The following is a 25,624-nucleotide window of genomic DNA, read 5'->3' as shown; positions in this document are numbered from 1 at the left end:
GTATGTAAGCAAGTTACTTCCTGATACTAAGTAGCTCCTTGTCGGACAGGTCATCCATGATCTCCTCAACATCGTCACCCGGCACCTGTTCCATAGCATCGAGATATATGAAGCCTCCTGGGCATGGTGAAATCTCTGCTTGCTCGTAAAAACAGCTGTCGATGCGCCCGGGGCCATGGCCGATCTTGAACAGCAGATCGATGATATCGGGTTCTAATCCACGATGGAACTTGACATCTGCCTGGAGATCCTCCAAATCGTCGATATCGAAATCGTCAGGCTTTACACTATGATGAAAGAAGACAGGCAGTTAGTATTATTTCAAAAGCTGATGATAGAAAATAACTTACTCATAACTGATCAACACCATAACCTTGGTGCCAGTTTCTTGGATACGCCCATTAGCACGGACGAGCATCTGTGCCATGCTTTCGTCCAAACCCTCTGTCAACATCTCCACGACTTTAACATTCTGTTCTGTATCATCTTCGCCGATTTCAAACGTCCGACCCCTTAGGTCGCGATACCAGATATTCTCATACATATCGAAGAAGGTGGAAACAGGGAAACATGAGTTTGGGAGAAGCAAGTATTAATTGGTGTGGACAAAGAAGCTGATGAAGATAAAATTTAGAACATTCATAGTCATGGCGGGAGGTATGTGACAAGATAGTTAGGCAAACATAAATGACGCGCCATTCAGGGTTTCTATTATTAAAGGAGTTTGCATTTATTGCAATAATAATGAACATTTGATATGGCGCCTGGGATATACGATACAATCAAACAAAGTCATACTGATACAAACGATTTGTGTGGGAATATGGCAAACAACACTGGGACTCTGCTTTATCACGGTCTGAAGGAATCGATCTACATCTATGAGCAGGATACAATAAAGAATTTTGGGGTTCTCCAGTAGCATCTCATAATCATTGGTTAGATAGATAAATGGATTACTTGGATCCCCCGCACAAAACGACCCAGCCTCTCGAAATACAAGTTGGTGGTAGAGCAGACCAAGAAGTGGAATAATTTCACTACGATGGTACAAAACGTGGTCGTGAACTTTGAGGCCAAGTCCAAAGCCAGAATCCAGCCTTGAATCAATACTAACTGTATTCATAGACCGATGGTAGAAGTTACACGTCGGTGGCAAAGCGTGCTCGAACTTCATCTAGCCCTAGTGGGAGCCGTTGCAAAAAAGTTCCAAAGAAGTTCTAAATCAGTCGGTAGCTAGTTCGCTAGGTAGTCCTATTAAAAGTTGTTTTTCGTGCCTTGAATCCTCTAGTTATAGAGTAGAACCCCGCGATAACGCAAAACCTGCCTAGATTCAATAAGTAACAAGGGATGCTTGGATTAAAAAATGAGCCGAATGACTAATCCAGAGTGCTCTTGGTTCGTTGGGGATATCTCCTTTCCTCGGCCTCGCCTTCTTTAGACAACGCACAGAGTAGAGGCGATTACACAGTCCCACGTCTGCCCGGGCAAGAAGCAAGAAGCAAGAATCATATCGTAGATAAGGACTCGCATCGGCCGTCGTCGGCCGCCTTCGGCTAAAGTCAATCGAAGAGGTTATTGTCTTTCCTCACGACTAGCGCTTTGCCAAAGGACTGTCAAATTACAGGCTGTTGACCTAACACATATAACTGCATAAACACCGGCCTTGTGATGTCTGTCGTCGCCAGAAGCATGCATGCATTTATGAGGACCAACCCCCATGCCAGGTCTGCCGTGACTTGGGAACAGCCTGTACTTTTGATGAACCTCCAGCAAAACGGCGTCGACAGATCCGACAAGCTGGCAATGACTCCGTGTCGCGTTCGCGGCCTTCCTCTCCCATAGATCATCGGGCAAATGGTAATGACGGTTCGACTTTCTGTGTTTGGTCTCAAGACCCGAACAATCCCTCTTTAGCTTTGGGACTTTCTGATCCTGGTGCCTCAAGTTCATGCGATACTGCGCTCGTCGGTGAAGATGCAGCCGTTTTACATATGCTACAGCATGAAGGTCATCACGACATGTGGTTCACAATGTTGGACCCTACGTTGGCCTCGTTTCCCCTGGGAAGCGAAGAAATGACCCTAGATGACATCAACTCTTACCAACTCGATCCTTCATTCCAACTACCTTCTCGCCCGCCTTCGCCATCAAAGACTCGCGCTAAAACAAACCCAGCCCAGCACGTCACGGGATTCCTTGCTCAAGGACATCCTATTCAACAGCTTGACTCGGCAGATGGTAGTGTCTCTGCACAGTACTTCGGACCATCCGGTGAGATGGATCCATACATTCTTCAGCATATGCTTTTCCCGGAGGACGGAAAAGTAGTTTTCGGACAGTTTCAGTATCGGCAGTTGACAAGTTCTTATTCGCACGATGAGCAAGAGTCTTGTGTTCCGGCGAATTTCTTGATTCATATGAACAGGTCTCCTACCCTTCTATCGCCAGAAGGCACAATCTATCACACTCATGATGTATTGCTCGAAAACCTGATATCCACCGAACAGGGCTCGCAGTTGATTGGGTTGTAGGTTTTGCCTCTTGGATCCCCTCCGATTGGGAATTTCTAACACTTCACTAGATTCCTCAGATACAGGTTCCCCAACATTCCAGTTCTGTCTCGCAGCCATCTGAAAGTAAGAACGGAAACCTTGATTCCCCAAATCAAAGTAACCGAATTACTTCCACCGTATCTTCTTGCCGCCATTTACGTTTCAGCGGAGCCATTTAGCCGATACGATCCCATGCTGAATGTTTGTAATGTCAATACCCCATTCCCACGTACAGAACTCCGCGAGATAGCGTACCAAGTAATTATAAAACAAATGCATTCACCAAATCTCCACCTCCTACAAGCTCTTTTGATCTATCTCCAGACGCCCCAAGACCATGTTAGAACCGCGTCTGCGGAGGACTCCAGCAAATGGTCTTTGGTAGGTTCTACTGTGAATATCAGTCATCACCTTGGGCTTCATATGGATTGTTCTAGTTGGCCCATGCCTGCGTGGGAAAAGCGGCTTCGCCGCCGAATATGGTGGATAGTCTACTCCGAAGCCGTTTGGAGACCTCTTTTACTTGGAATGCCTCAGTTAATAAATGATGATGACTGGGATGTCAGCCCCCTAGAAGATAATGATTTTCAGATGGACCATTTATGGTGCCCAGCTGAAGAAACTGCTGCAGAAGAGCAAGCTCATCAAAAACCCTGCCCGTTCTGTCACGGCGGACGTGATTTCAAGTACTTGGCCGGGCTCTCATTGATTGCCTATGACACACACAAATCTTTATTTACCATGGGTGCAACCAAGAGGTTAGCTACCAATTTCTCTGCTTCATTGGTAGCGGGGAAAGAGTTGCTGGAAAAGCTTCATCATTGGAGATCAAGGACACCTATTCAAATGGCCCCAGAAAATGGCTTAGATGCAGAGCCCCGTTTTTGCTTTCATGCAGGCTCATCGTCCCACCTGAAATTGGCATGTTTGACTTTAGAGACTCTTATCTGGCGAGCCATAACGAGACCCCTAAGCAACTTGGTGGCTCGAGAAACGTACCTTTCGGATGCAAGAGAGTACCGCCCCAAAGAACGATATCAGGGTCGACCATATCCCAAGCATGACTGAAATAGTAGGTGAAAACCCTATAAACTTTGAAGAAACATATCGGAACTGCCTTAATAGTGCAAATCGCACGTTGGGGTACGCTCAAAGGCTCGGGTCTTACGATTGCAATGGTTTTTCATATTCGTGTAAGTCCAACCCATTCTTTTAGTTTATTTCTTTCCAGATCTCTTCGTGGAATGTTTAGCCTCCTTGCATGCAAACAACCTGATATTGAAATAGGGTCTTCGGCTTGCTTTTCCGTCTTGTCAAATTTCATCATGTTGCTTCTCATTCAAGCTCCCACCAAGCTCCTCGCCAAAGAGTTATTAGCTATTCTCGCAAAATGGGTAATAATTATGAGGGAGCAAAGTGTTGTATTTGATACCATGAGGTTGGGTCTACTTAGACTAGATTCTTTCTTCCGAATGGGTCTCGAAAATACGTTTAGACTACCAAGCCATGTCAAGGACACTCTACGACAAGAGTTACCTACGCCACGATATCAAGGCTAAAATCCATTTTTTTTGTGAGATAGTTCTATCATTTTCGATAGAATAGTTAGGTATGCATCCAGGTTGCTTCAGTGTATAAACGCGTAAATGCCCATTTATACCTTGTAGTTCGTTCCAGACATCCAATCTACTACAGATATCGATAGTTGGCTGGATAATGCAGGAATCACTGTATCATTTCTACTAGATATGATCACAAATCATCATCTCTAGAGCCCTCTAATCCGGAATTGTTATTAGATACGCTAAATGATTAGTATTTGTAGGTTTCGTGTGTAGAATAATGATAAAAGATAAGGCTATTCCCCAGAATCGATGAATTGGCCGTATTATCATGGTGTGATTGTTGGCTCGAAATGGCCGATGTTGGCCTATCGCATGAGATCGAGCCGCCGTCAAATTGACTCTGATACCTAGTGTCGGCCAAGGTTTTGATAATGAGACAGTAGTAAATCTTACATATCACTCACAATCTAAAGATTTTAAGTATTCCCACCTCGGTCATTGCGATTCATTAGACAACTCTCCAGTGTTAATATCCATACCTGAAGTTCTCCTTATTCTTGATTACACGTTCTCACAATGAACGGAAATACAAGACAAAAGCCCATAGACAGTGGTCGTCCAGTTCGAGTTGTCATCATTGGAGCCGGAGTATCTGGAATTGCTTTGTATATCCGTCTTCTCCAGTATGTACCTAACGTCACAATCACTATTTTCGAGAAGAACGCCGGGTTGGGAGGGACTTGGTTTGAAAATCGCTATCCTGGAGTTGCTTGCGATATACCCAGTCATGTATACCAATATTCATTTGAGCCAAACACACAGTGGTCGAAGCTCTTTTCCACTGGAGCCGAGATTTTAGAATACGTGAAAGGCGTTGCCAACAAGTATCGGGTCTCCGAGAAGATAAAGTACAATACGAGGGTTGTTGGCGCTACTTGGCATGATAACAAGGGCGTATGGATGGTGAAGACAATGAATGCTAAACCTTCTGGAGAATCTGAAGAGGAGGAGACAGAGGCAGAGATAGTTATCAGTGCTGTAGGGATCCTCAACAACTGGAAATGGCCAGATATCGAGGGTCTTGATGCGTTTGAGGGCAAACTGCTTCATTCTGCGAATTGGGACACTACTTGGTGAGTAGTATCCTTTTCTGCCCTTTAGGTACATGGGTTACTAACAGGAATGAAATTCGGACTTCAGGGATTATACAGGACAAGCTGTTGCGCTGGTTGGCTGCGGCTCTTCAGCAATCCAAATTCTACCGCATCTTCAAAAGAAAAGTCTGCGCGTGCATAATTTCATTAGGGGAGGAACCTGGATCAGCCAGCCATTCGGCTCTACATTCACTGAGAACATCTTAACAAATAGTGCAGAGTCTGGAAACTACGCTTACACTAAGGAAGAATTGCAACGATTTGAATCCGACACTGAATACTATCAGGCATATAGGCGAGAAATGGAAAGTTTCATCAACAAAGATTTCCCATGTCTCTTCCCTGGAACCTCCGAAGAAGAAGAATCGACGCAAAAAATCAAGGATAACATGCGCGCCAAACTCGCCTCCAAGGAGGGCGTGTATGAAGCTCTCGAACCTCAGTTCACACCTGGCTGTCGGCGCTTGACTCCGGGCCCCGGGTATCTGGAAGCTCTCGCCCAAGATAATGTTGAGCTAGTGAAGACACCAATAGCGCGCATTACCAAACGAGGAGTGGTTACTACAGATGGCAAGGAATGGATCGTAGACGCAATTGCTTGCGCTACTGGGTTTGACTGTAGCTATAAGCCTCGCTTTCCGATCATTGGAAAAGACAATAAAAACCTCTCTGAGAAATGGCAGGAACGAGCCTCAGCTTACCTATCTCACTCAATTCCAGGATTTCCAAACTACTTCACTGTCGGTGGTCCTAACTCAGCCACTGGCGGTGGCTCACTTCTCTTGATCCTGGAATCGGTAATGGGATACGTGGTGAGGGCCGTACAGAAAATCAGCCGCGAGAACATCAAGTCGATGGAAGTCAAGGAATGTGCATTGGTCAGCTGGCAAAACCATTTGGATCAGTACTTTCCAAAGACAGTGCACGTTGACAATTGCACAAGTTGGTATAAAATTGATGGGAAAATCCTCGGGTTGTGGCCTGGGAGCAGTCTCCATGCCATGAAGACTCTTGAACATCCACGGTGGGAAGACTACGAGTACAAACTCGTAGAGAAAGAAGATGAGCTAAGCTGGATCGGTAATGGATGGACGATTGAGGATGTAAATCGAGGTAATCTCGGCTATTACATTGATTTTGCAGATGTGCCCCCTATTCCTTCTGAGGAACTCCTAGCCAAGCAGCCATGAGTGTTATTTTATGATATATCAGAGCAATCCGTGATTAGTGATGGAGTCATAGTGAAATTGAAAGGTCTATTAATGAACTATAGAATTCATAAAGGCAAACGGCTCTCCATTTTGCATCTCGGTAACTGTGACCTCCAATCCTACTTTGCCCTACATGTAGATGTCCATGTAAGATCGCAGCTACACAAATATAAAATGACAAGAGCGGTATGTATAAGAACTCAAAGAAGCATTTATTAGAACATAAAATACTCTACCAAAAAAAAAAAAAAAAAAGAGCCGCACCGAGTAAACCATTGTGGGTTTTTGCGACCTGGTCCGGGGTGCTTCTCTACATACAATCTTAGACTTGAGGCCTCTCAGTCGTCCAGCCAGCACCAACCCCCAAAGCGCGATTGATGGCTGCACAATTATGGGCCATTTCCGCTCCCATCCATTCGCTGTCTAGTCTTTCAAGGTCCGACTCTATCTCCCATGCTTTGCCACCTTCCACATAAACCGCCAATCCAGTTTGGAGTGTTCCGTCCTCGAGGACTGGGGATGCCGTGATATTGATAGCATAATCACTAACTTCCGCCGCCTTGTTAATTGGTAGGTCCCTCTCTTTCCAGATATGCTCAACTCTCGATGCCATGCCAGTGCTTATCAGAGAAGGGCAAAGAATATTGACTCGAATAGAATGCAATGAATGCAGATTCTTGCGCGTGGATCTAAAGAGACCCATGACACCATGTTTACTAGGCGAGTAAATAAACAAGCCAACCTGCTCCTTGAAAGCCGCCAATGATCCGGTAAGAAGTAAAGATTTGTCCCGGCTCCCTTCCCCTTGCCTAAGATATACCGTGGCGATCCTGGCGAAGTACAACGCTCCCAACAAATTGATATCCAGTACTGAAGTAGATGGTGGCTGTTTGACGGACTCCAGATCCAAGGATGGGTCGAACCAATTTTGCCCTTCTGTAACGCCAGCGATCGAAAGAGCATGATCTACTCGTCCATGCTGGTCAAATGCCGCTTGGAAAAGATGTAAATTATCCTCGTACGACCGAACATCAACCTGTTGAAATAAAACTGTTCCATTACCCTGAGTGGTGATTGATTTTAAGCTCTCGACCAACTCCGTGGACGCCACGGCATCTATATCGCCAAAAACGACATGGGCCCCAACTTTGTACAGACTTTGAACTAGTTCTCTTCCGACACCGTGACCGCCTCCTATAATATATGTTATTGTCAAATTCAAGCAAGAGGAAGGAATGGTATATTACCTGTTAGGACCACTACCTGTGAGCGGAGCTTTGAGAAAGATTCGATGTTCAAGTTGTAGGCTGGCATGGTAACAACAGGCTCCGAAAGGACTCCAATTCAAACGGGTTATCAACCAACTTCGAGGAAAATAATTACTTAGGATAGACTGAGCTCCTTTACCTCCAACTCCACGGCTTAAGAAGTCCTTGAGTTTCTCACGAACTTGTTCGGCCACTTGAGTTGGCCGAAATAGGGCATGCGTATAGTTTCCAAAGACGATAGAAGAAATATTACAGTCGCCGGTGGCCGCCAGTGGCCGAGTATCAGTAGATATCATTCATACTGGCTCTAGGCGTAACAAAATTTTCGATCACAAGTAAAATTTGACAGACTGCACTCCACCCTTCCCTCAAAATGTGATAAACACTCCGCCTTGCTCTAACTACTCTGGTGACAGACTCTTCGCTTTCCTGTACACGGGGTGTAATAGAAAGTGTCAACCTAGTAGTTACTTTCTTTTTCCTGGTAAGAAAAGGGACAAGAAAGAAAATAGACTTTGGAGTATCTGTGCAAGATTGCCTAGGACTGGTCTAATAGGACTCCTACACCAAACACGCCATAACTTTGAAGAGGCGGAGAATTCTGGTCAGAAAAGACCTTACAACAAATGGGAATCACCCAATATTCAGCCTATAGAATATGTCTCATGTATATCATAACTGATAAGCAACCTTTGCGATGGCCGACAGTAACATGGCTCCTCGGCCAACGTTCGCCGATAATCTAACCCTAAAGCCACCGTCTACACGGCGAACGTCGTAACGTATGATACGATGGTAATTGCCTATTTTAAACCACAATTATATCGATAACGACTATCAACTTACAGTCGAGTTTTTTCCAAACAAGTCTGCCAACATGACTGTCACACATGTGGTGCAATTTCAGTTCAAACCGGGGAGTAACTCGGAGACATATCAGGTATGAAACTTGCAACGGCTTCTTGGCTGATGGAGTAGTGCTTACCAAACATGTTCTGCTATTAGGGGCTAGTTGACAAGATGCTGGCATTGAAGGAAACATGTCTTCATCCAGAGACAGGGACACCGTATATTCAATCCTGTGCTGGCGGCCGCGACAACTCCGTCCAGGGTTTGCATGTGAGTACTGACTGGGCAAACCCCTACGGTTACCTAGATGTTTGCAGCTGATCTTTCTAGGATGGAATGACTCACGTCTTCATCGTCACTTTTTTGAGCGCGGAGGACCGAGATTATTATGCATTACATGATCCAGTCCACTTGGAGTTTGTTGACTGGAGTGAATCAGTTGTGTCCAAAGTCCAGGCAATAGACTTTATAAGCGGTGTCTTTGATGAATAGGCAGCGATGCTGGATTGGCCAATTCACTGCGATGTTCATCATGACTTCATACATACTGGATAGTTTCCAGGTAGAGAAAAAATGCACCGGGCCTGACCTGTGTGCGAAGAGGCTTCGTGGTCCTCTTCCTAGTTAACTGAGTTTAGCATCAAACTCAATATTTACAAAGGTCTTTCGTTCTCTGGTAAGCCGAAAGGCTGAAGAGAACAATACTCTCCTTCAAGAAGTCTCCGTGTATTACAACATGGCGACATCTCATCATAAATTAACTCTATCCATGGATGTGGATGATCTAGTGCTTAGGGAGATCATATAAACTCGATTCCTTTCCGGAAGCTCGTATGATAAATATACAGTTCAATATGCCTATGTCCATAAAGTATGTTCAACAAAAAATAAAAGTGTACAACGAATAAAAAACGAAGCTTAGATCAACCACGTCTCCACCTCCCTGGCAACAACCACGCTCGCGGCCTCAAAATACCGTCCAACCTCCTCCGAAAGATATACCAACACCGGACCGAGTATCATGGTTGCACCCATCCACATCACCGCACACGCAAACGGCTCCCTATCCGCGAGCTGTCCACCAGGGTACGCATAACCCGTTAGATCCTTCCAGATCCAATTCTTAATCGGTTCACGCCATAGCGAGTATACGATCTGCTGAATCAGATGTAGCGGGAATGAGATTCGGCCGAGGTATTGTAATGTCCGTGAAGCTTCGAGGGGCCGCCGAAACAGCCAGCGTGGGGAGTTGTTTATCGAATAAATGACCAGCACAGAACCAATGGATTTCCAGCTGTGGTGGACCACTTCCCATGTTTTCCATGTTGAGGGCTGCAGGATCAGGAGGATGCGGTATCCGGTCGTGAGGTGGCCATCGTTTCGGCTCGTGCTGCCCGAGGGGAGACACATGAGATGAATTCCCAGGGCGAAAAGAACGAGATTGGTGATTGTGACGGGGGTCATGATTTGGCGGGCTTTCTTGCTGTCGGCGAGCAATTGGCCGCTCCATGTTAACAGACTTGAAAGTGTCGATGATAGGGAAGATGGTATAGACCATGAAAGACCAGGCTGCAGTGTCCCATTAACATTCTCCTCGTCCGAAGCATCCTCAGGGTCTGGATAATGTTGATTATGAGGCGTATATCCCTCTTCAGCCTCCTGATTGACCTTCATCTCCGCCAACCACAACCCAGCCACGAACGTCGCAACATCCCACATGCCATACCACAGAAGATAAATCGCCAAGGCAGCCAACACAATCAATCTGCGCTGGGCTCTCCAGGGCGCCATAACCGTGACCAGGAAATACACCAAACACGACCCTCGAAACTCGACCGGCATCGTCCAGAATTGTTCATTCAACCCATGATTTACGTCCTTGTACTGCAACGCGCCGAATGGGTTTATGATGTCGGTCAAATACCGAAACAAAAACGCTAGATGACCCCCCGGCGCACTCCAGGGCTTAATCTTGTGCTCCGCAACAAACTGCTTGATTTCCACAGACGTAAAACTATACAAATTCACCCAAAACAAAAACTGAGACACACATGCAATCATCACGACGGGCAAGAACAGTCTAAAAACCCGGCGTGTCGCAGCGGAAGCAACCTGTCCCAAGAAATCGGCCTGGTGTCGCTGTTGTCGCACACGCAACAAATTAATCGAAACCGCATACCCCGAAATCACAAAGAAAAGCGTCACCATCGCATGTGCCGCGAATACGATTCGGAAGGGGGGTAATTGTAGCCATACGCGGTTTTTGGAGGCGGGTTCGGCCCAGTACGACCGGAAGGGGAGGTTGAGGTCGTTCAGAAACAGACGGTCGAAGGCGACGATGACAGCGGTGAGGCCTTTGAGGCTGTCGAGGTATTTTGTGCGGTCCATCCTGTCCTCTCCCTTTCTCTCTCTTTGTGGAATGTGTGGGTAATCGTCCGTTATTCTCGTCTGATGTGTCCGTTGTTCATATTCATCGCCGTGAAATTGGGAGTCGTTGGAGATAGACACGTGCGTCTAGGGTGACAACAGCCTTAAATTATCGATCAGATCTTCGTCCTTCAGCAGAATAATCCATCATCCCAATGGCAATCGGCCAAATGGTGTGACGACTGAAAATTTCCCTCAAGTCTTCTGGGTTGGTGCCACTTGCTAAGGCCCTAAATTGTAGAGAGGGGCCGTGTTGCTCGTTGTGGTTAGAGCCAGGATTTAGTCAGCCTTATTTATTTCGTGTTGGTTGCGACGTTTGTCTTGGCTAAATTGATTCTCAATGTTTAAGATTGGGGTTTGATGTTTTGTGGATATTTGTTTATCTACTCCGTACAGGGGGATTTATTGGAGGAATCGCATTGAGCGTCCTTGTTTTGGCCGCGAGTCGGCATGGGGATTGTTTCATGTTCAACCACAATTGAATATCCTCAATTTTGGACATCTTTTTGATATATACAGGTCAAGACAGTTATGTTATACAGCCTCCGGTCGCTTGATCAACATCCACTCCGGCGGGTGGAACAAATGGCCTCTTCTGCGTCGCACGAAATACGCATACAATCCGCCCGCCATGTAAACTGCTGCTGTACTGATAGCCACCGGCCACTGGAATTGCGATGGTTTCGAAAAGATGATCGTCGATGCATATGACAGCAACTCGAAAAGGTTTTGGAATGCGGCCTCAGTGGTGGAAAATTCTCCGCGATGTGAATCTTCCACTTCCTATTACGAATCAGTATCCTCCCAGTTTCTAACAATAGTGTGTGGTGACTTACATCTTGAATGAGATTCTGTGCGCACAAATCATAACCCCATAGCCCAATTCTGCTCAACGCAACCCCGACCGCCAAGCCAGTCGCCGCGATAATCACATCGCGGCCCTCGCGATTGAAATCAGCAAAGAACCATGTGACCCCAGCACCGAGCCAGCCCATCTGCCAACAGAGACTCCATATCCCTCCTCGCACAACACCAACACGTTTCATCATCCGGGGTGCGATCCATGTTGCGCTGAGTTCTAGGGCAGTGCTCACTGTTCGCGCAATGCCGATGTAGAGGGTGCTGTAGCCGACTGAGATGAGGTATGTGATCATTTGTCCAGAAAAGGATAGAACGGTGAAGTAGAGAAGGGATAGCGCGAATGACGGGATAAATGCGGAGTGGTTGAAGTAGAAGTGAAGCGATCTGATGGGGAAGACTCCCTTCAAGCAATAGAAAATCGTTGTCATGGCAGATCGTTGTGGAGCCGCATCGGCACTCGATTCCAGGCGTTCGACTTCGTTTCGACGCAGTTGAGGGAATCTCTTAAAGACCTACACGCTGAGCATAGGAATGCACATGGATATGAAGTCAACTCACCTGAGCAATACATATATACTCAACCAAGACCGAAGCCACGTTCATAGCTAGAGTAACCCGGATAGCCATCAGAGTTGACGCCAACGCCACTAAGGAAATCGTCAACGGGCCCATGAGTTTGCAAAAGAGGTCAATTCTTCGCATTCGCGCATTCATCACTAGGCTGGTCAGCAGTTGTCATCGCATCTCAAGTATTATACTCACCTCTTCGGACTCCTTCATTCCCTTCCGTAATAACAACAATCTATATATTCATCAGCCATATTCACAACCATATCAAGGAACAACATACCCAATCCCGCTCAATCGAAACCGAATTCAACACAGAACACAACTTCTCCACACACGCCAGCATAACCGTAACCGCGAAAAGCCCATCCTTCACTCTCCCACCTCCAATCACCTCATCTTCTTGCTGCAATACCCAAAAAATAGCACAACTCGCCGCAACCGCCAACCGCTGACCGATAATCGACACCTGTACCGTAGACAGTCTCTCTCCACGATCGATCCATGCCCCCAATGCCTGCGCAAATATGATTGCAGCGCCGCTGCGTACCAGCGCGTAGACGGACATGGGGAGTAAAGTCTGTGGGTAGATGGATGCTAGGAATAGCACAGATCCAAATTCGAAGAGGCGCGAGTTCCATGTTGACAGGAAATGGGATGTGTAGAGACGGTAGGCTAAGTGCGAGGGGATCGAGGGTGGGAGCGGTGGTTCTAGTTCGGTTTGCGGTTCGACATCTCGTATCCGTTGTTCTTCGTCTTGGTTGTTCGTAGCCATTTCGATGTCGTGCGCTGTGGCAGGTATTTGGGACAGTCCCATTCTGCCGAAGGCTGCGATCTTGTTGTTTTGTCGGTTATTTCCAACAAGGACCTTGGAGGCCGATGAGTTGAATCATGTTGCTTGTCAGAGCATTAAATAATGTATTCGGTACCGAGTAAGTAGAGAGACAGCAGTAGGCTAGTCAACCGTGATTGAGTTTTTGCATTTTTGAAGCGGGATTTGGTCGAACCGATGGTCTGATGCTGGAGATTTTGTTGTAGAAGTATTTACGGCCAATACAGCAGTCTGGCCAATAATGGCTACGCCGGCAGGTATAGAACCGTAATATACAGCTGCCCCTCCGCCACCACAAGCGATAGAGAGGCTGTTGGTCTAATTCTCATCAACTCAATGATTTCTTTATAGACCATTCTCTTTTTTCTGGTCTGGGTTATAAATTGGCGCATCAAAAACATATCTCCCAATTGACCGAGGCTAATTTTCCAGCCCGAAGGAAATACTGAATCTGCTTGAACTCTCACATCGGGTATAATATATTCACGGTCAACAATCATACATAAATTGTAAGTATTTTCTCCTTAGAAATTGATCGCATTATGCAAGCAGCCAACTAAGCAGGGTCATAATCGTGACAGATCATTAAAATGTCTGTCCAAGCTAAATGGAGCAAGCTGCTCAACGCGGAGATCCTCCAACGCTCGTCACAGGCACTCTCCGTCGTTGGCAACAAAGTCTACGTGTTTGGCGGAGAGTTGCGACCCCGAGAACCCCGCGATAATGTTGTGCATGTAGTATCACTTGATGACCAAGGTGTGTTCTTCACTCGCGGAGTCTGTACGTTACTGATACCTAGTCACCTTTCTAGAGGCTAGGATCAGCTCTATGCCCTCCCAATCCGACGCACCCTCTCCTCGAGTCGGCACAGCATCTACAACCTTGAAAGAGAGCATCTATCTCTTTTCTGGCCGTGGCGGAGCTGCAATGGCTCCTATCGATGAGCAGGGTGCCATCTGGAAATTCGATACCACCACGAGACAATGGTCTCTTCTATCTCCAGCAGATGCCGTCAATGTTCCAGAGCCACGCAGTTACCATTGCGCCTGCAGCGACCAGAAAGATACCTTATATATTCACGCTGGATGTCCTGAGAAAGGTCGCTTATCGGACCTGTGGTCATTTAACTTGGGCACTAAACAATGGAAACAACTCACTTCTGCCCCAGACCCAGCTCGGGGTGGTACTTCTATTACTTTCGCAGACGGCAAACTCTACCGAATGAATGGTTTCGATGGAAAGACCGAGCAGGGCGGAAGCATCGACGTATACACTCCCGAAACGGATACCTGGGAATCACACTCGTACAAGCCAGACGGCGAATCCGGCCCGATTGCACGAAGTGTATGCGCTTTGGTTCCGGTCGTTGTTGGCAACAAATCTTACGTTGTCACCTTATTTGGAGAAAGCGACCCGAGCAATCTAGGACACCAAGGTGCCGGCAAAATGCTGGACGATGTATGGGCGTTTGACATCTCCGGCAAGACATGGCACAAGGTTGATGCCCAGAGCAATGCAGTTCCTGACGCACGAGGATGGTTTGACGCTGATGTTGTCGGCCAGGACATGATTATCGTACAGGGAGGATTGGGGGAGGCGAATAACCGTTTGGGAGATGTTTGGAGTCTCAGCTTTGTATAGTAATCGGAATAAAGTGTAGAACTGTTGGAAAATAACTCGATGTATTCTGACTGCAAAAGGAAGGAAGCGACCGAGTCTCACGTGATCGTCGCTCGTATTTCTCACCCCTGCAACCTCCAGTAGAAACAATCTGAATTCTTAGCTCCTACAAGGATCATGTTCTGACATGCCAACCCACGCACGCTGCGAGTAGTGCTGGATCGTGACTCGTGAGATGACACGTCCGCTATCTCTCCCTTGCAACTGGCGTGCCAAACGTCGAATGATCAATCTGCTGACAACTTGACAGTGAGCACAGTCCAGTTACTGTGCAACAATCAATCTCAATCGACTAGTGAAATCATTCAGCGTGGTCAAAGTCCAGACTCCACAGTTCAGCACCTCCGAACCGAACCCATCACAGCTCCCAGCCAATAGCTCCGAGATTGGCGTCTGGGCGCCCCTCTCCCATGAAGCTCGCCAAATCATCGCAGGGAGATCCGTCCCATCTAAGCCTTCAGCGGGGCTAGCAGGCTTCCTAATCGTGGGTCGCGAGATTTGGGTACGATCGACGAACCGCTCTGGCTCCCGCTTTCCAGCCATCGGCCCATCTATCCACAAAGCTCGCAGTATGACGAATCCCAGCTGTCTGTTTGGTGCACTGACTTGGCTCTGTGAATTTCACTCAACAAGTCGCTCCAGATTGAGCTTTAGCGGTGAAACAAGCTGCAGAACTACCTATGCCAACCCACTTTAGCTTGTTTATCGAGCCGGCGGCTGGCTGAGTGATCAAGCTCCAGCCAGTCCGCCAGACCCTCGCATAGAGAGCTCGTCTGTTATTACGTACGATGTGCTAGCTCAGAGCAGGCCTACTGTCAAATTTCTCCTTAGTTTTTCTACATCTTTTCCGGCCTCTACGTGTGCCCTACCAAAACCACATCAAAATGACAAGCAAGATCCCTCAACCGCCAGGCGTGCCGTTGCTAGGGAACGTCTTCGACGTCGACCCAAGCAACACCTGGGGTTCTCTGAACAAATTGGCTGCAAAATGGGGTATGTTGACATGACATGTGCACGACCAAGATGTTGACTGACTGTTCAGGCCCTATATTCAAAATCAATGCTCTCGGCACCCAGATTGTCTTCATCTGCAACGCGGCGCTTTTGGAAGAAATATGCGACGAAACCCGCTTCCGCAAGTGTGTCACTGGACCTATCGTCGAGATCCGCCAGGCTGTGCATGCATCGCTCTTCACATCGTATGAATCCGAGAGTGAAAAGATCTGGGGACCCGCCCATCGCATCATGTCCCCTTGGGTATCGGATGAGTCAATCAGAATGGCATTCAACGATCAGCGCGACATCATTGGGGCCATTGTCCCTGCCTGGACATCTAAGCCCGGCCAACAGGTTAATGTGGCGGATGGACTGAAACGACTCAACTTACAGTCAGTGGCTTGGTGCATGTTCCATCACAAGGAGGACTGGATGTCAGGCCCCTTCCCCGCGTTTCTCACTGCCATTGACAAGTCCACCATGGAGGCTGTAAAGCGCCCGACACGCCCTAAATTGCTGAATCGGCTCATTTATCAACGCGGCTACGACAAGGACATCAAGACTATGCGGTCTTTCTGTGCCGATATTGTTGCTAAACGCAAGAAGGAACAAAGCACGATCGACGACATGTTCAATGCTATGTTGAATGGTAAAGACCCACAAACTGGAGTGTCTCTTACGGATGAGCAAGTCATTGATGAGATTATAAACATGTTTATCGGGTCTGCGACATCCCCTTGTTTTGTTAGTTTCGCGCTGTACTACCTGCTCAAAAATCCCGAATACATCACCAAAGCCCGCGAAGAGATCGATTCTATTCTAGGTGCTGATGGAGAGCTCACCCACGACAATCTCCAACGATTCCAGTTATGCAACGCTATACTTCGAGAATCCATGCGTCTATCTTCTGTAGCGCCAGGTTTCAACATTGAGCCTCGACCAGACATCAATACTGGACCGACTGTATCGCTGGCTGGCGGCCAATACCAAGTTCCTAGCAACCAAGTTCTCATTGCAGTGCTTAGTGCTGTGAACCGCGACCCCACAGTCTTTGATGACCCAGAGGCATTCCGTCCAGAACGTATGCTCGGCGAAGCATACGACAGACTACCCTCGGGAGTGAAGAAGGGCTTTGGAAATGGTAAGAGACAGTGTTTTGGAACAAAGTTTGCCTGGCAATGGAGTTGGGTTACCTTGATTATTGTTTTGAGGGAAATTGATCTGGAATTGGCGGACAAGAATTACGCAATTGATGGGGATATCAATGGAGCGTTCTGCGTACAGCCATGGCATTTTGTGACCAAGGCTGAGAAGCGAAAGGACCATCCATAGTTTTGTCTTTTGGTGTCCTCTTATATGAAATTTGATTGGCAGACTGCATTATATCATTGTTATCTCGATATCTGGTTGGCTCGTTGTGCCTTATGATAGCGATGGATTGATTCATGACAGTGCATTTCCTATTTAGTTATTGTATTACAGCAACCTACTAATTGCCCAACTGACTCGGTGGTTCAAAGAGATTGTGTCTTAGGGCAATACAATTCATCTAATGTCAATGAGTGATAGATTGAAACAGTCACATGCTCACTACAAACGATATCACAATGAACCTAACCTCCCAATTGACGTCAAGCATATTGAAAGAGGTCGTTTGCCATTGATGGACAATGCCGTCAAATTAATATTTACAGCGCCCTGATTCGTCTTTGATAGACTTGAATATCTTTGACGGGGCTAATCCTCGGTTCCTTGTCGGTTTGGAATAGTCTATCAACGCGACAGACCCCAAGTCTCTTCTTTGAACTTCATCATCGTCTTGTAAAGACTCCAAGCGGTCTGACGCGCTCAGTTCCGCCAAGTCGTTCTCTCGAGCTCAAATATCCGAAAACATATGCAGTCATGACATCCGTGGTCCTCGTTACCTTTCTATCAAACTACAAGCTCAAGAACGACCAAAGTATGTCTCCTCACGTCTCGACTAACCACCTGCCATCTACTGAAGCCAAACCCAGCAAAACCATCCACCTGCAAAGTGCGCTTCTCAATGCCTCCAGACAAGACCAAAAAACGTCGTCACCACGCACCAACTCGAACCAACACGTCATACTCGGCGACATCTTCATCCACCATCATCGCAGGACCCCATAACTCTCGTAATGAGACCGCAGCAACCGCAGCAAAAGTTCTCGTAGCTCAGTTGTCATCACCAACACTCAACACACGCTCTGAGTTCGAACTGGCGTACAAAATCAGCAAATCCACCACCTCCATCGCCGTCAAACAACTCGCCACAACCCTCTGCCGAGGCGACATTGCAGAAACCACCTCCCGTCTCGCGCAAAACCGCTCTGACCTAAACGCGCTAATCGAAGCAGCTCAAGAACAAGTCGAAAAAGTGAAAAAGATGGAACGCGATTGGCGCCCTGAACTGCCCTCAACGACCAAGGAATTCGCGACTGATCTCGTCGCTGGGAAGAATAAGGATATGCGCGAGGCGATGAAACAATTTGATGAGTTGAGGTGGGAATATGAAAGGATTATTAAGTATTTGGATTGGATTGAGGAGCTCAAGGTTGAGAGGGAGAATTTACTAGAGGATCGAAAGTACATGTGTGGTCATTTTCAGTAACATGTCGATGGCTTGTCATAGAATTAGTTCTAAGGGCTTTACTGTAACTCTGTGCTTCATACGTCAAACAATGCGTGCTGAAAAATAACAATACAAAGGCCTATATATGATACACATATATTCTTCTGTCTCCGCAGCCTCTTCTACCTCCTCCCAATCCCATACTTTCAGGATGAACGCAGGCGACGCAGCCGCCCAAATCAGCGCCAGCGCATTCCAAGCCCAGCCATTCACAAACAACAGAATAATGGGCACGGCGATAGTTCCAGTCGACGATCCGTCGTCATACTAATCCTAGGACTACAGGATGTACTAGATTGATTGGTTGGCCAATTATATATAATATATCATACCCGCCCTCGCAGTCGTGGATATCCAAAACGGGGTCGTCGACGGAGCCAACAAACGGTGGCGAATGACAGGACCAGTATCGGTATACCATACCTATGTCAGGGCTGATCTGATAGTAATTCGAAGCTCAAGTGCACATTTGTGTTTGAACGGATTAATCAATTGCCTTAGCAACATATTTATTTTGTTTTTTTTATTTCTTTACGTCTGATAAACAACAATCAATATTAACTAAATGATAGTCGGTATATTATTACTATTAATCGCCGCTCATACTGTAATCTACCTCTGTCAAGGAGTGTATAAATAAAATAACCAAACACCAAAACGCAACGAAATAATCTTCAACATTGAATCAAACCAATGTAACCAACAACAATATTCCAGCACTGATTGTCAAAAGCAACCTCTCAGAGAGTGACTGCGAACTAGTAGATGCATCCCCTGTGAAGAGACCGGAAGTTGCGGCAGGAGCAGTTTCAGTGACCCCTGATGTTATTAAAGGTGTTGTCTGGGTGCTACTGGTAGTTCCTGAACCGACCCCGGGAGTAATAGTCGCACTTCCAGACGCTGTATCGCTGATAAGGCTGCCACCGGAATTGGAGATGGGGGTTGTACCAGTAGACAAAGACGTGATAGCGGTGCCAGTACCTACTGTCGAAGTGATCGAAGTTGGCGATGATTCGGAACCGGATGCAACACTTGTCAAGGTAGTTGATGCAGTTGCTGATAACTCAGGAGTGCTCGAAGCACCCGAAATAGATGCTGTAGATGTTGTGGTAGTACTTGGCACTATAGTAGTTGCAGCTGTCGATGTTGTCAGAGTTACCAGGCTAGGGGAAGATATTGTAGTCGTGGAGATTGCAGTTGAAGTGTCAGATGCCGAAGTTGTTGAAGGGCTGGTGGGTTGTATCTCCGAAAGCGTTGTGCGAGTACTAGTAGTCGAAGTAGTCGTTCCAACCGTAGTAGAATCAGCAAGTATTGGCACACTCGTCGTCGAAGTCGTACTTGTACTGCTAGAAGATGTCGTCGTACCCAATGATGAACAGTAAAATAGCCACTGCTCGAAATCAGGCACTGGACCCCGCGTTGTTTGCCCTGTAGCATGCGCAGATATACACACATTGCAATCATTCAAATACCCTTTAAAAACAGAACCACTGTCACAGAGTGCTGGCGTTTTTCCATCTTTCTCTGCTTCGAGAGCGACTTTGTTGCACTCGTTGTAGCATACGGGTGGGATGACCTCTGCACCTGTTTGCCGCTTGACTCTGTTATTGCCTTTCCATCCTCTGCTGTTCTTAGGAGGCTTGCCGTGAGGGTATGGGTTGCCGTTACCATCACATTCATTCCCCCATGGAAATGTGAATATGCTATAGTTCAGGCCAAATTCAATTGGATTCATGTTGAAATATCCTGGTGTAACTTCAAAGGTACCAGTCTTGTTTGACTGATATCCTTCTCCCCACCCTTTATCCGGGTTATCAATGAGTTTGGGGCTGGGAATGCACTCATCCGGTGAACAGTAGAAAGATGAGGCAGGAAGACCGGCTTCAAAATTGCAATCTCCTCCACCGGGGGGTTTGTTCTTAGGATGACATAGATATCCTGGTTTACAGCCCCACGTGTAGTCCGTTGGTAGAGGTCCTGGGGCGATATATGTAGGATTGACAATACGACTTGGACATACCGAAACGATGAATGTTGTACTAGTTGTACTAGTTGGACTTGATGTGATAGTTGATGTAAATGTCGTGGTGGAGGTAGATGTGGTCGTTGTGGTAGATGTAGAAGTAGCGGTTGATGTGGTGGGAATAACTGCTGTAGAAATGGGCAGAGCAACTGATGTAGATATAGGTGTAGATGTGGTAGAAATAATTGATGCGGAAGTAGAAGTAGAAGTGGGTGGAGCAACTGATGTCGATATGGTAGGAAGAATTGAGGTAGTGGAACAAGATGTTGTCGGAACCGGTGATGTTGAAGTAGGATTGGGGGGAACAACTGATGTAGATATAGATATAGATGTGGTGGAAATGACTGATGCGGAAGTAGAAGTAGAAATGGGCGGTGTAATAGATGTAGATATAGATGTAGATATGATTGGAAGAATCGAGGTAGTGGAACAAGATGTTGTTGGAACTGGTGATGTTGAAGTAGAATTTGGGGGAATAACTGATGTAGATATGGATATAGATGTGGTGGAAATGACTGATGCGGAAATAGAAGTAGAAGTGGATGGAGTAGCTGATGTAGATCTAGATGTAGGTGTGGTAGGAATAATTGATGTCGTCGGAATAGGCGATGTGGAAGTAGGGGTAGACGTTGTTGACTCACATTCTGTTTCTGTCAATGTCGTTGTGTTGGTGGTAGTAGTAGTCGATCTGCTTGTTGAAGAACTTGGGGTGGTCGCAGGGTAAATAGTATACACGCTAGGTGACGTGCTTATCACCGTTGGGGGATATCCACTAATGGTAGTCGTGTTGGTGCACGAACTTGTCGAGTAACTCGTCCACCAACTCGTGGACGTACTTGTAGACCATCCCGTGGACCTATCTTTCGGAGTTGTAGCTTGATAGACACTAGCTGAAGTGCTCGTAGATTGCAAGCACGATGGCTCCCTATATTCACCGTCTCTTTTTGCAGCTGCGTACGAACAGGAACGGCGACCATCGTCTGTGTTATCCCCTGCTATACAAGCAACTGGCATCATCGCCAGACAGAGAGAAAAGGCAGACCATGTTAATTGCATGGTTGTACGCTCTTTGCAAGCCTTCTACTTCCTGCTTCAAAGAACCAAGATTGTGCCCCAAAAATATCAGACTGCTGTTCTAGGAACTTTCATGTCAGTTCTCGAAGTCAGTTTAAGAATGGGCAAGGGAGCCTTACATACGTAGCTGAAAGCCTTCAGGGCGATTTTGGGTAACAGGGTGTCATTCCTTTAGTTAGTACTACATTAACCTCAAACTCTGTTTACGGGGCCGCGTGTATTCAACTCAGCCTTGAGGGCAATAAGTTCAGATTATGGCTAAATCCATAGCCCAGCCGACCCCGTCCAGTCATTTTGCTTCTGATCTGGTTATCATTTTGGACACAGCGACCATGCTGCGGGGACACTGTGTGCAGTGTGTTGGCACGGCCGGAATCTTGCATTCGATGTAGCTTTACAGCCCTAGCTGCGCCTCTCAAGCCAACATTCGATTTTTGCATTTCCGCCAACCTGTTTGGTCCAATGCGAAGTAGATTTAGTAGGAAAGGCACGTTAGTCGCTGTAACTTAAAATGCATAAAAGCGCAACTATGCATATGATGGACCTCCGCCATCAGAGATTGGTTAATCGTTCCGGCATGAGCCTCATGGTCCATAATATTGCAAGCCTGAAAATCCAAGCTGAAAATGTTGATTGACCACGGTCTTATGTAAGAAACAGTTTTGCAGCCCAAGCAAACCACACGTACGACATTGAAGAAGCATAATTGGATTCCAAGCATTATCGCACCTATCACGTTAAAAAACCCAAGACACCATCATGCAACTTCCGGAGTTTAGGGTACATACCACGCCGTCCGTGCGGGGGACTTTTTTTTAGCTGACATTCGCGGTCTTGTACCACCTATATCCAGTCCACGTTGGTGTTCAGCCTCCGGCCTTCTGCCCGCGCTGTTATCGTCTTTCGGTCATTTTTCGGATTCGACTTGAGTAGAATATCGTACAAACGCAGCGCAAGATGGTACTGTGTAGTATATATCGTTGTGCCATTCTGTAAGCACTGGCGAAAGCATGTTGCGGTTTGCTATTACCCCCATCGCCTGGACGCTTGTTACGAGCGTCGGGGGGATTGAATGGCAGAATGAGGTGAATGTATCGATGTGCAATTGGGCTCAATTTCGAGGTGAGAAGTTAATTGTCCGACTGATAAAATATCCAGCGAAAGAAGAAGATATACTGACAGAAAAGCGAATGTGATCCGGGATACGATTTATTTGGACGGCGGAGAATTGTGGTGGCAGGTGTGAGTCGTGCCTTCCCCTTTGGTCGTGGCTCCCCGTTCCTTCCTAATTCGCACGTCGACAGCGGCCTCTCCGACGGAAGTAACGCCAGCCCTCAAAACGACGGTTCGTTTTTCTCCTCTTCTCTCCTACAACAATCTCACTGACTCTTCCAAGGAGGCATCGATGGCGTTGTGTATGAATTCAACCTGGGCCAGCCCTTCAACCACTCGACCAATGTCACGAGCTTGTTCAAGACCCTGTCCAAGACTGGCGGCCTTGCCACCAACAATATTGCTCCTAATTATGTTGACGGTGCAATGTTTGCAAACGACAACGAGTTGATCACCTTTGGGTAAGCCCGCTTTATTCGTCAATTCATTTGACTTTCTGACGCCAGTGTAGCGGCCTCATCGATGCGACCAATAGTTCAAACGCACCTGCGGGGGACACTATCCTAGGGTACGAAGCATATCAATATGGTCCAGCCCGTCAATCATGGTCGCCTGGTTTTATCAACAAACAATTACCGACAAACATTACTCGCTATGTCTCGAACGGCGCCAGTGTCTCGGCTCCCAGTGAGAATATGGGATACTATTTCAGTGGGATGCGAGGAACAGACTGGGGTCCAATATTGAACGACGCTGAATCTGCAAACACTCCGTCAAATCATTTGATTTCGGTGAATATGTCAGTAATGAGACAAGAAACATGGGCGAATGACACGCTGCCGTCTTTCATTCCTGCACGGGCAAATGCAGAGATTGCCTGGATACCAGCAGGCGAAAACGGAGTGCTCGTTGCAATTGGAGGAGTCATAGATCCGGTCTCACTGACTGCAGCCCAAGAGATTAATTCATCACAGACTAATGACAGCGTAAGCACGACTATCCTTTCTGTGGAAAACCGACTGACATCCCTAGACTACAACTAGTCCAACGTTCATGGAGATAGTTTCGGTATATGACATTGCCAACAAGAAATGGTATCAGCAAAACACGACAGGGGATACCCCGCCCCAGTTGACTATGTTCTGTTCCGTGGTTGCCCCAGCAAGAGACGATTCATCCTTCAATATATACATCTATGGAGGATATGATGGAATTAACCAGAGCAGCATACCGTCAGATGATGTGTACATTTTGTCAGTACCACAGATGGTATGGACTCACGCTTATACCGGACAGAGCAATCATGGTAGAAGTGGACATAAATGCTTCATGGTGTATCCGGATCAAATGATGATCCTAGGCGGAATCTATGCCAACAATCCGATTATTTGTCTTCAAGCTGGAATTGTAGAAGTGTTCAACTTGAACAATTTGAAATTCCAGGACTCATATGATCCCCGAGTATGGAGTGAATATAGGGTACCGGATGCCGTCACAGCGAAAATAGGCGGGAAGTATGTATTTTTCCTACTTAGCTCTGGAAGCCTTTTACTTACTATGAATAGTGGCAATGGAAGTGCTACAGCCCAGGCACCAGCAACCTTGAGCGATGTCTTTGCAACTGTGTACACAAAAACGATCACAACATATTATCCCTATGCATTGCAATCCACGAACTCGACCAATACATCTAGTCCGTCACCCGGACCAACAGCCATCACTATCACCGGTGGTGGTGGTGGCCTTCCCACTTGGGTAGGGCCTGTATTAGGTGTTGTACTCGGATTGATAGTTGTAGCAGCAGCTATAATTCTCTTCTTGATTTGGCGAAGACGAAAGTCCGGGAGAAGTACAGGGGTAAGCGAGACACAAGCCAGTACAACTGGAATCAGAGGATTTGTGCTGCGATGGTTGTACGGTACAGCAGCACAAGATGGCAAAAGCCAACCAGATCTGGTCGTTGCGGATATTGATGGAGCCACTGTTGTGTCCTCGAAAACCCACGAGCGACACGTCTCGGAGGCAGGAAGTGTCGCATTGCATGAAATTGACAGTGAGTTGATGTTCTATAGCAGAACCACAAGGTTCAGTACTAATTTGACCAGATATTTCCACCCCTATCTATGAGATGGGTCCCAATGACCAAGGACTTCAATGGCATGAAACTCATTGGTCTCAAGCTCAGCAATCCCCACCACTTGTATCTCCGAATATCGACGAAATGATGTACAGCAGTCACTCTCCTGTGAGACCAACTCGCCAAAACACACGACACACTAGTAATATGAGTACCGGATATCGAAGTGATATCTCGGAAATCGGGTCATCAGATCCCGGACTGCCTACCCATAATAGGCAATTGTCAGACAATTCGGTCTCGGATGCAGCATCAGTGCGTGGTCCTCAGGACGGAAGCAACATAGAAACGTCGAACAGAGAACATACGTCTACAGCTCTCTCTGTAATGAGTGGTCGGATAACTACGGTACGAGAAGTTGAGGAGCACAACGCTACTGAGACTGCAGTCGGCCCATTAGATGAAGAGCTTGACGGGTTACAACAACAGAGCAATCATTTGACAGAGCTAGAGTAGTTTATTTGGCGCGGCGTGGACTTTTGGTGCTATTTTCAATGTATCTACTTACGAATTAACGTAATTTATAATGTTTAACGTTGGGAATAGTGATATGCCATCCGTTTTAGGTCCCTTCCATTGCTACCTAGACCAGCACCATTTGGCGAGCCATCAAAATATCACTGTGCGGTCACTCTGATCTAATTTATGATTTCTCGTTA

General features: G+C 46.8%; 11 protein-coding genes across 11 annotated transcripts; 6 read left to right on the top strand and 5 right to left on the bottom strand.

Moving 5' to 3' along the window:
• Positions 1-13: 13 nt before the first annotated feature.
• On the bottom strand, positions 14-544 carry EYB26_003824 (uncharacterized protein; the record flags this gene model as incomplete). The annotated part of the gene is made up of 2 exons (XM_054263118.1): positions 14-287; positions 351-544. 2 exons carry the CDS (start codon positions 542-544, stop codon positions 14-16), a joined length of 468 nt encoding a protein of 155 aa, XP_054119093.1.
• Positions 545-2,033: 1,489 nt separating this feature from the next.
• EYB26_003823 (uncharacterized protein) lies at positions 2,034-3,623 on the top strand (the record flags this gene model as incomplete). The annotated part of the gene is made up of 2 exons (XM_054263117.1): positions 2,034-2,530; positions 2,585-3,623. 2 exons carry the CDS (start codon positions 2,034-2,036, stop codon positions 3,621-3,623), a joined length of 1,536 nt encoding a protein of 511 aa, XP_054119092.1.
• Positions 3,624-4,696: 1,073 nt separating this feature from the next.
• Positions 4,697-6,464, top strand: EYB26_003822 (uncharacterized protein; the record flags this gene model as incomplete). Its single annotated transcript, XM_054263116.1, has 2 exons — positions 4,697-5,253; positions 5,321-6,464. The coding sequence occupies 2 exons, from the start codon at positions 4,697-4,699 to the stop codon at positions 6,462-6,464; spliced, it is 1,701 nt and encodes a 566-aa protein (XP_054119091.1).
• Positions 6,465-6,807: 343 nt separating this feature from the next.
• EYB26_003821 (uncharacterized protein) lies at positions 6,808-7,799 on the bottom strand (the record flags this gene model as incomplete). The annotated part of the gene is made up of 2 exons (XM_054263115.1): positions 6,808-7,679; positions 7,733-7,799. The coding sequence occupies 2 exons, from the start codon at positions 7,797-7,799 to the stop codon at positions 6,808-6,810; spliced, it is 939 nt and encodes a 312-aa protein (XP_054119090.1).
• Positions 7,800-9,520: 1,721 nt separating this feature from the next.
• EYB26_003820 (uncharacterized protein) lies at positions 9,521-10,990 on the bottom strand (the record flags this gene model as incomplete). The annotated part of the gene is made up of 1 exon (XM_054263114.1): positions 9,521-10,990. The coding sequence occupies one exon, from the start codon at positions 10,988-10,990 to the stop codon at positions 9,521-9,523; it is 1,470 nt and encodes a 489-aa protein (XP_054119089.1).
• Positions 10,991-11,563: 573 nt separating this feature from the next.
• EYB26_003819 (uncharacterized protein) lies at positions 11,564-13,274 on the bottom strand (the record flags this gene model as incomplete). Its single annotated transcript, XM_054263113.1, has 5 exons — positions 11,564-11,812; positions 11,866-12,402; positions 12,449-12,606; positions 12,653-12,692; positions 12,741-13,274. 5 exons carry the CDS (start codon positions 13,272-13,274, stop codon positions 11,564-11,566), a joined length of 1,518 nt encoding a protein of 505 aa, XP_054119088.1.
• A 605-nt stretch (positions 13,275-13,879) lies between these two features.
• EYB26_003818 (uncharacterized protein) lies at positions 13,880-14,930 on the top strand (the record flags this gene model as incomplete). Its single annotated transcript, XM_054263112.1, has 2 exons — positions 13,880-14,045; positions 14,101-14,930. The coding sequence occupies 2 exons, from the start codon at positions 13,880-13,882 to the stop codon at positions 14,928-14,930; spliced, it is 996 nt and encodes a 331-aa protein (XP_054119087.1).
• A 923-nt stretch (positions 14,931-15,853) lies between these two features.
• EYB26_003817 (uncharacterized protein) lies at positions 15,854-17,297 on the top strand (the record flags this gene model as incomplete). The annotated part of the gene is made up of 2 exons (XM_054263111.1): positions 15,854-15,962; positions 16,012-17,297. 2 exons carry the CDS (start codon positions 15,854-15,856, stop codon positions 17,295-17,297), a joined length of 1,395 nt encoding a protein of 464 aa, XP_054119086.1.
• A 570-nt stretch (positions 17,298-17,867) lies between these two features.
• EYB26_003816 (uncharacterized protein) lies at positions 17,868-18,597 on the top strand (the record flags this gene model as incomplete). Its single annotated transcript, XM_054263110.1, has 2 exons — positions 17,868-17,925; positions 17,981-18,597. The coding sequence occupies 2 exons, from the start codon at positions 17,868-17,870 to the stop codon at positions 18,595-18,597; spliced, it is 675 nt and encodes a 224-aa protein (XP_054119085.1).
• A 706-nt stretch (positions 18,598-19,303) lies between these two features.
• On the bottom strand, positions 19,304-21,697 carry EYB26_003815 (uncharacterized protein; the record flags this gene model as incomplete). The annotated part of the gene is made up of 1 exon (XM_054263109.1): positions 19,304-21,697. One exon carries the CDS (start codon positions 21,695-21,697, stop codon positions 19,304-19,306), a length of 2,394 nt encoding a protein of 797 aa, XP_054119084.1.
• Positions 21,698-22,725: 1,028 nt separating this feature from the next.
• On the top strand, positions 22,726-25,421 carry EYB26_003814 (uncharacterized protein; the record flags this gene model as incomplete). Its single annotated transcript, XM_054263108.1, has 8 exons — positions 22,726-22,837; positions 22,903-22,957; positions 23,020-23,060; positions 23,112-23,289; positions 23,340-23,814; positions 23,861-24,342; positions 24,394-24,881; positions 24,934-25,421. 8 exons carry the CDS (start codon positions 22,726-22,728, stop codon positions 25,419-25,421), a joined length of 2,319 nt encoding a protein of 772 aa, XP_054119083.1.
• Between the last annotated feature and the right edge of the window lie 203 nt (positions 25,422-25,624).

This window comes from Talaromyces marneffei, chromosome 3 (genome assembly GCF_009556855.1).
Source record: "Talaromyces marneffei chromosome 3, complete sequence".
Classification (NCBI taxonomy): Eukaryota; Fungi; Ascomycota; class Eurotiomycetes; order Eurotiales; family Trichocomaceae; genus Talaromyces; species Talaromyces marneffei.
The sequence above is the reverse complement of the archived record's forward strand: the minus strand, read 5'-3'. Positions and strand labels throughout refer to the sequence as shown.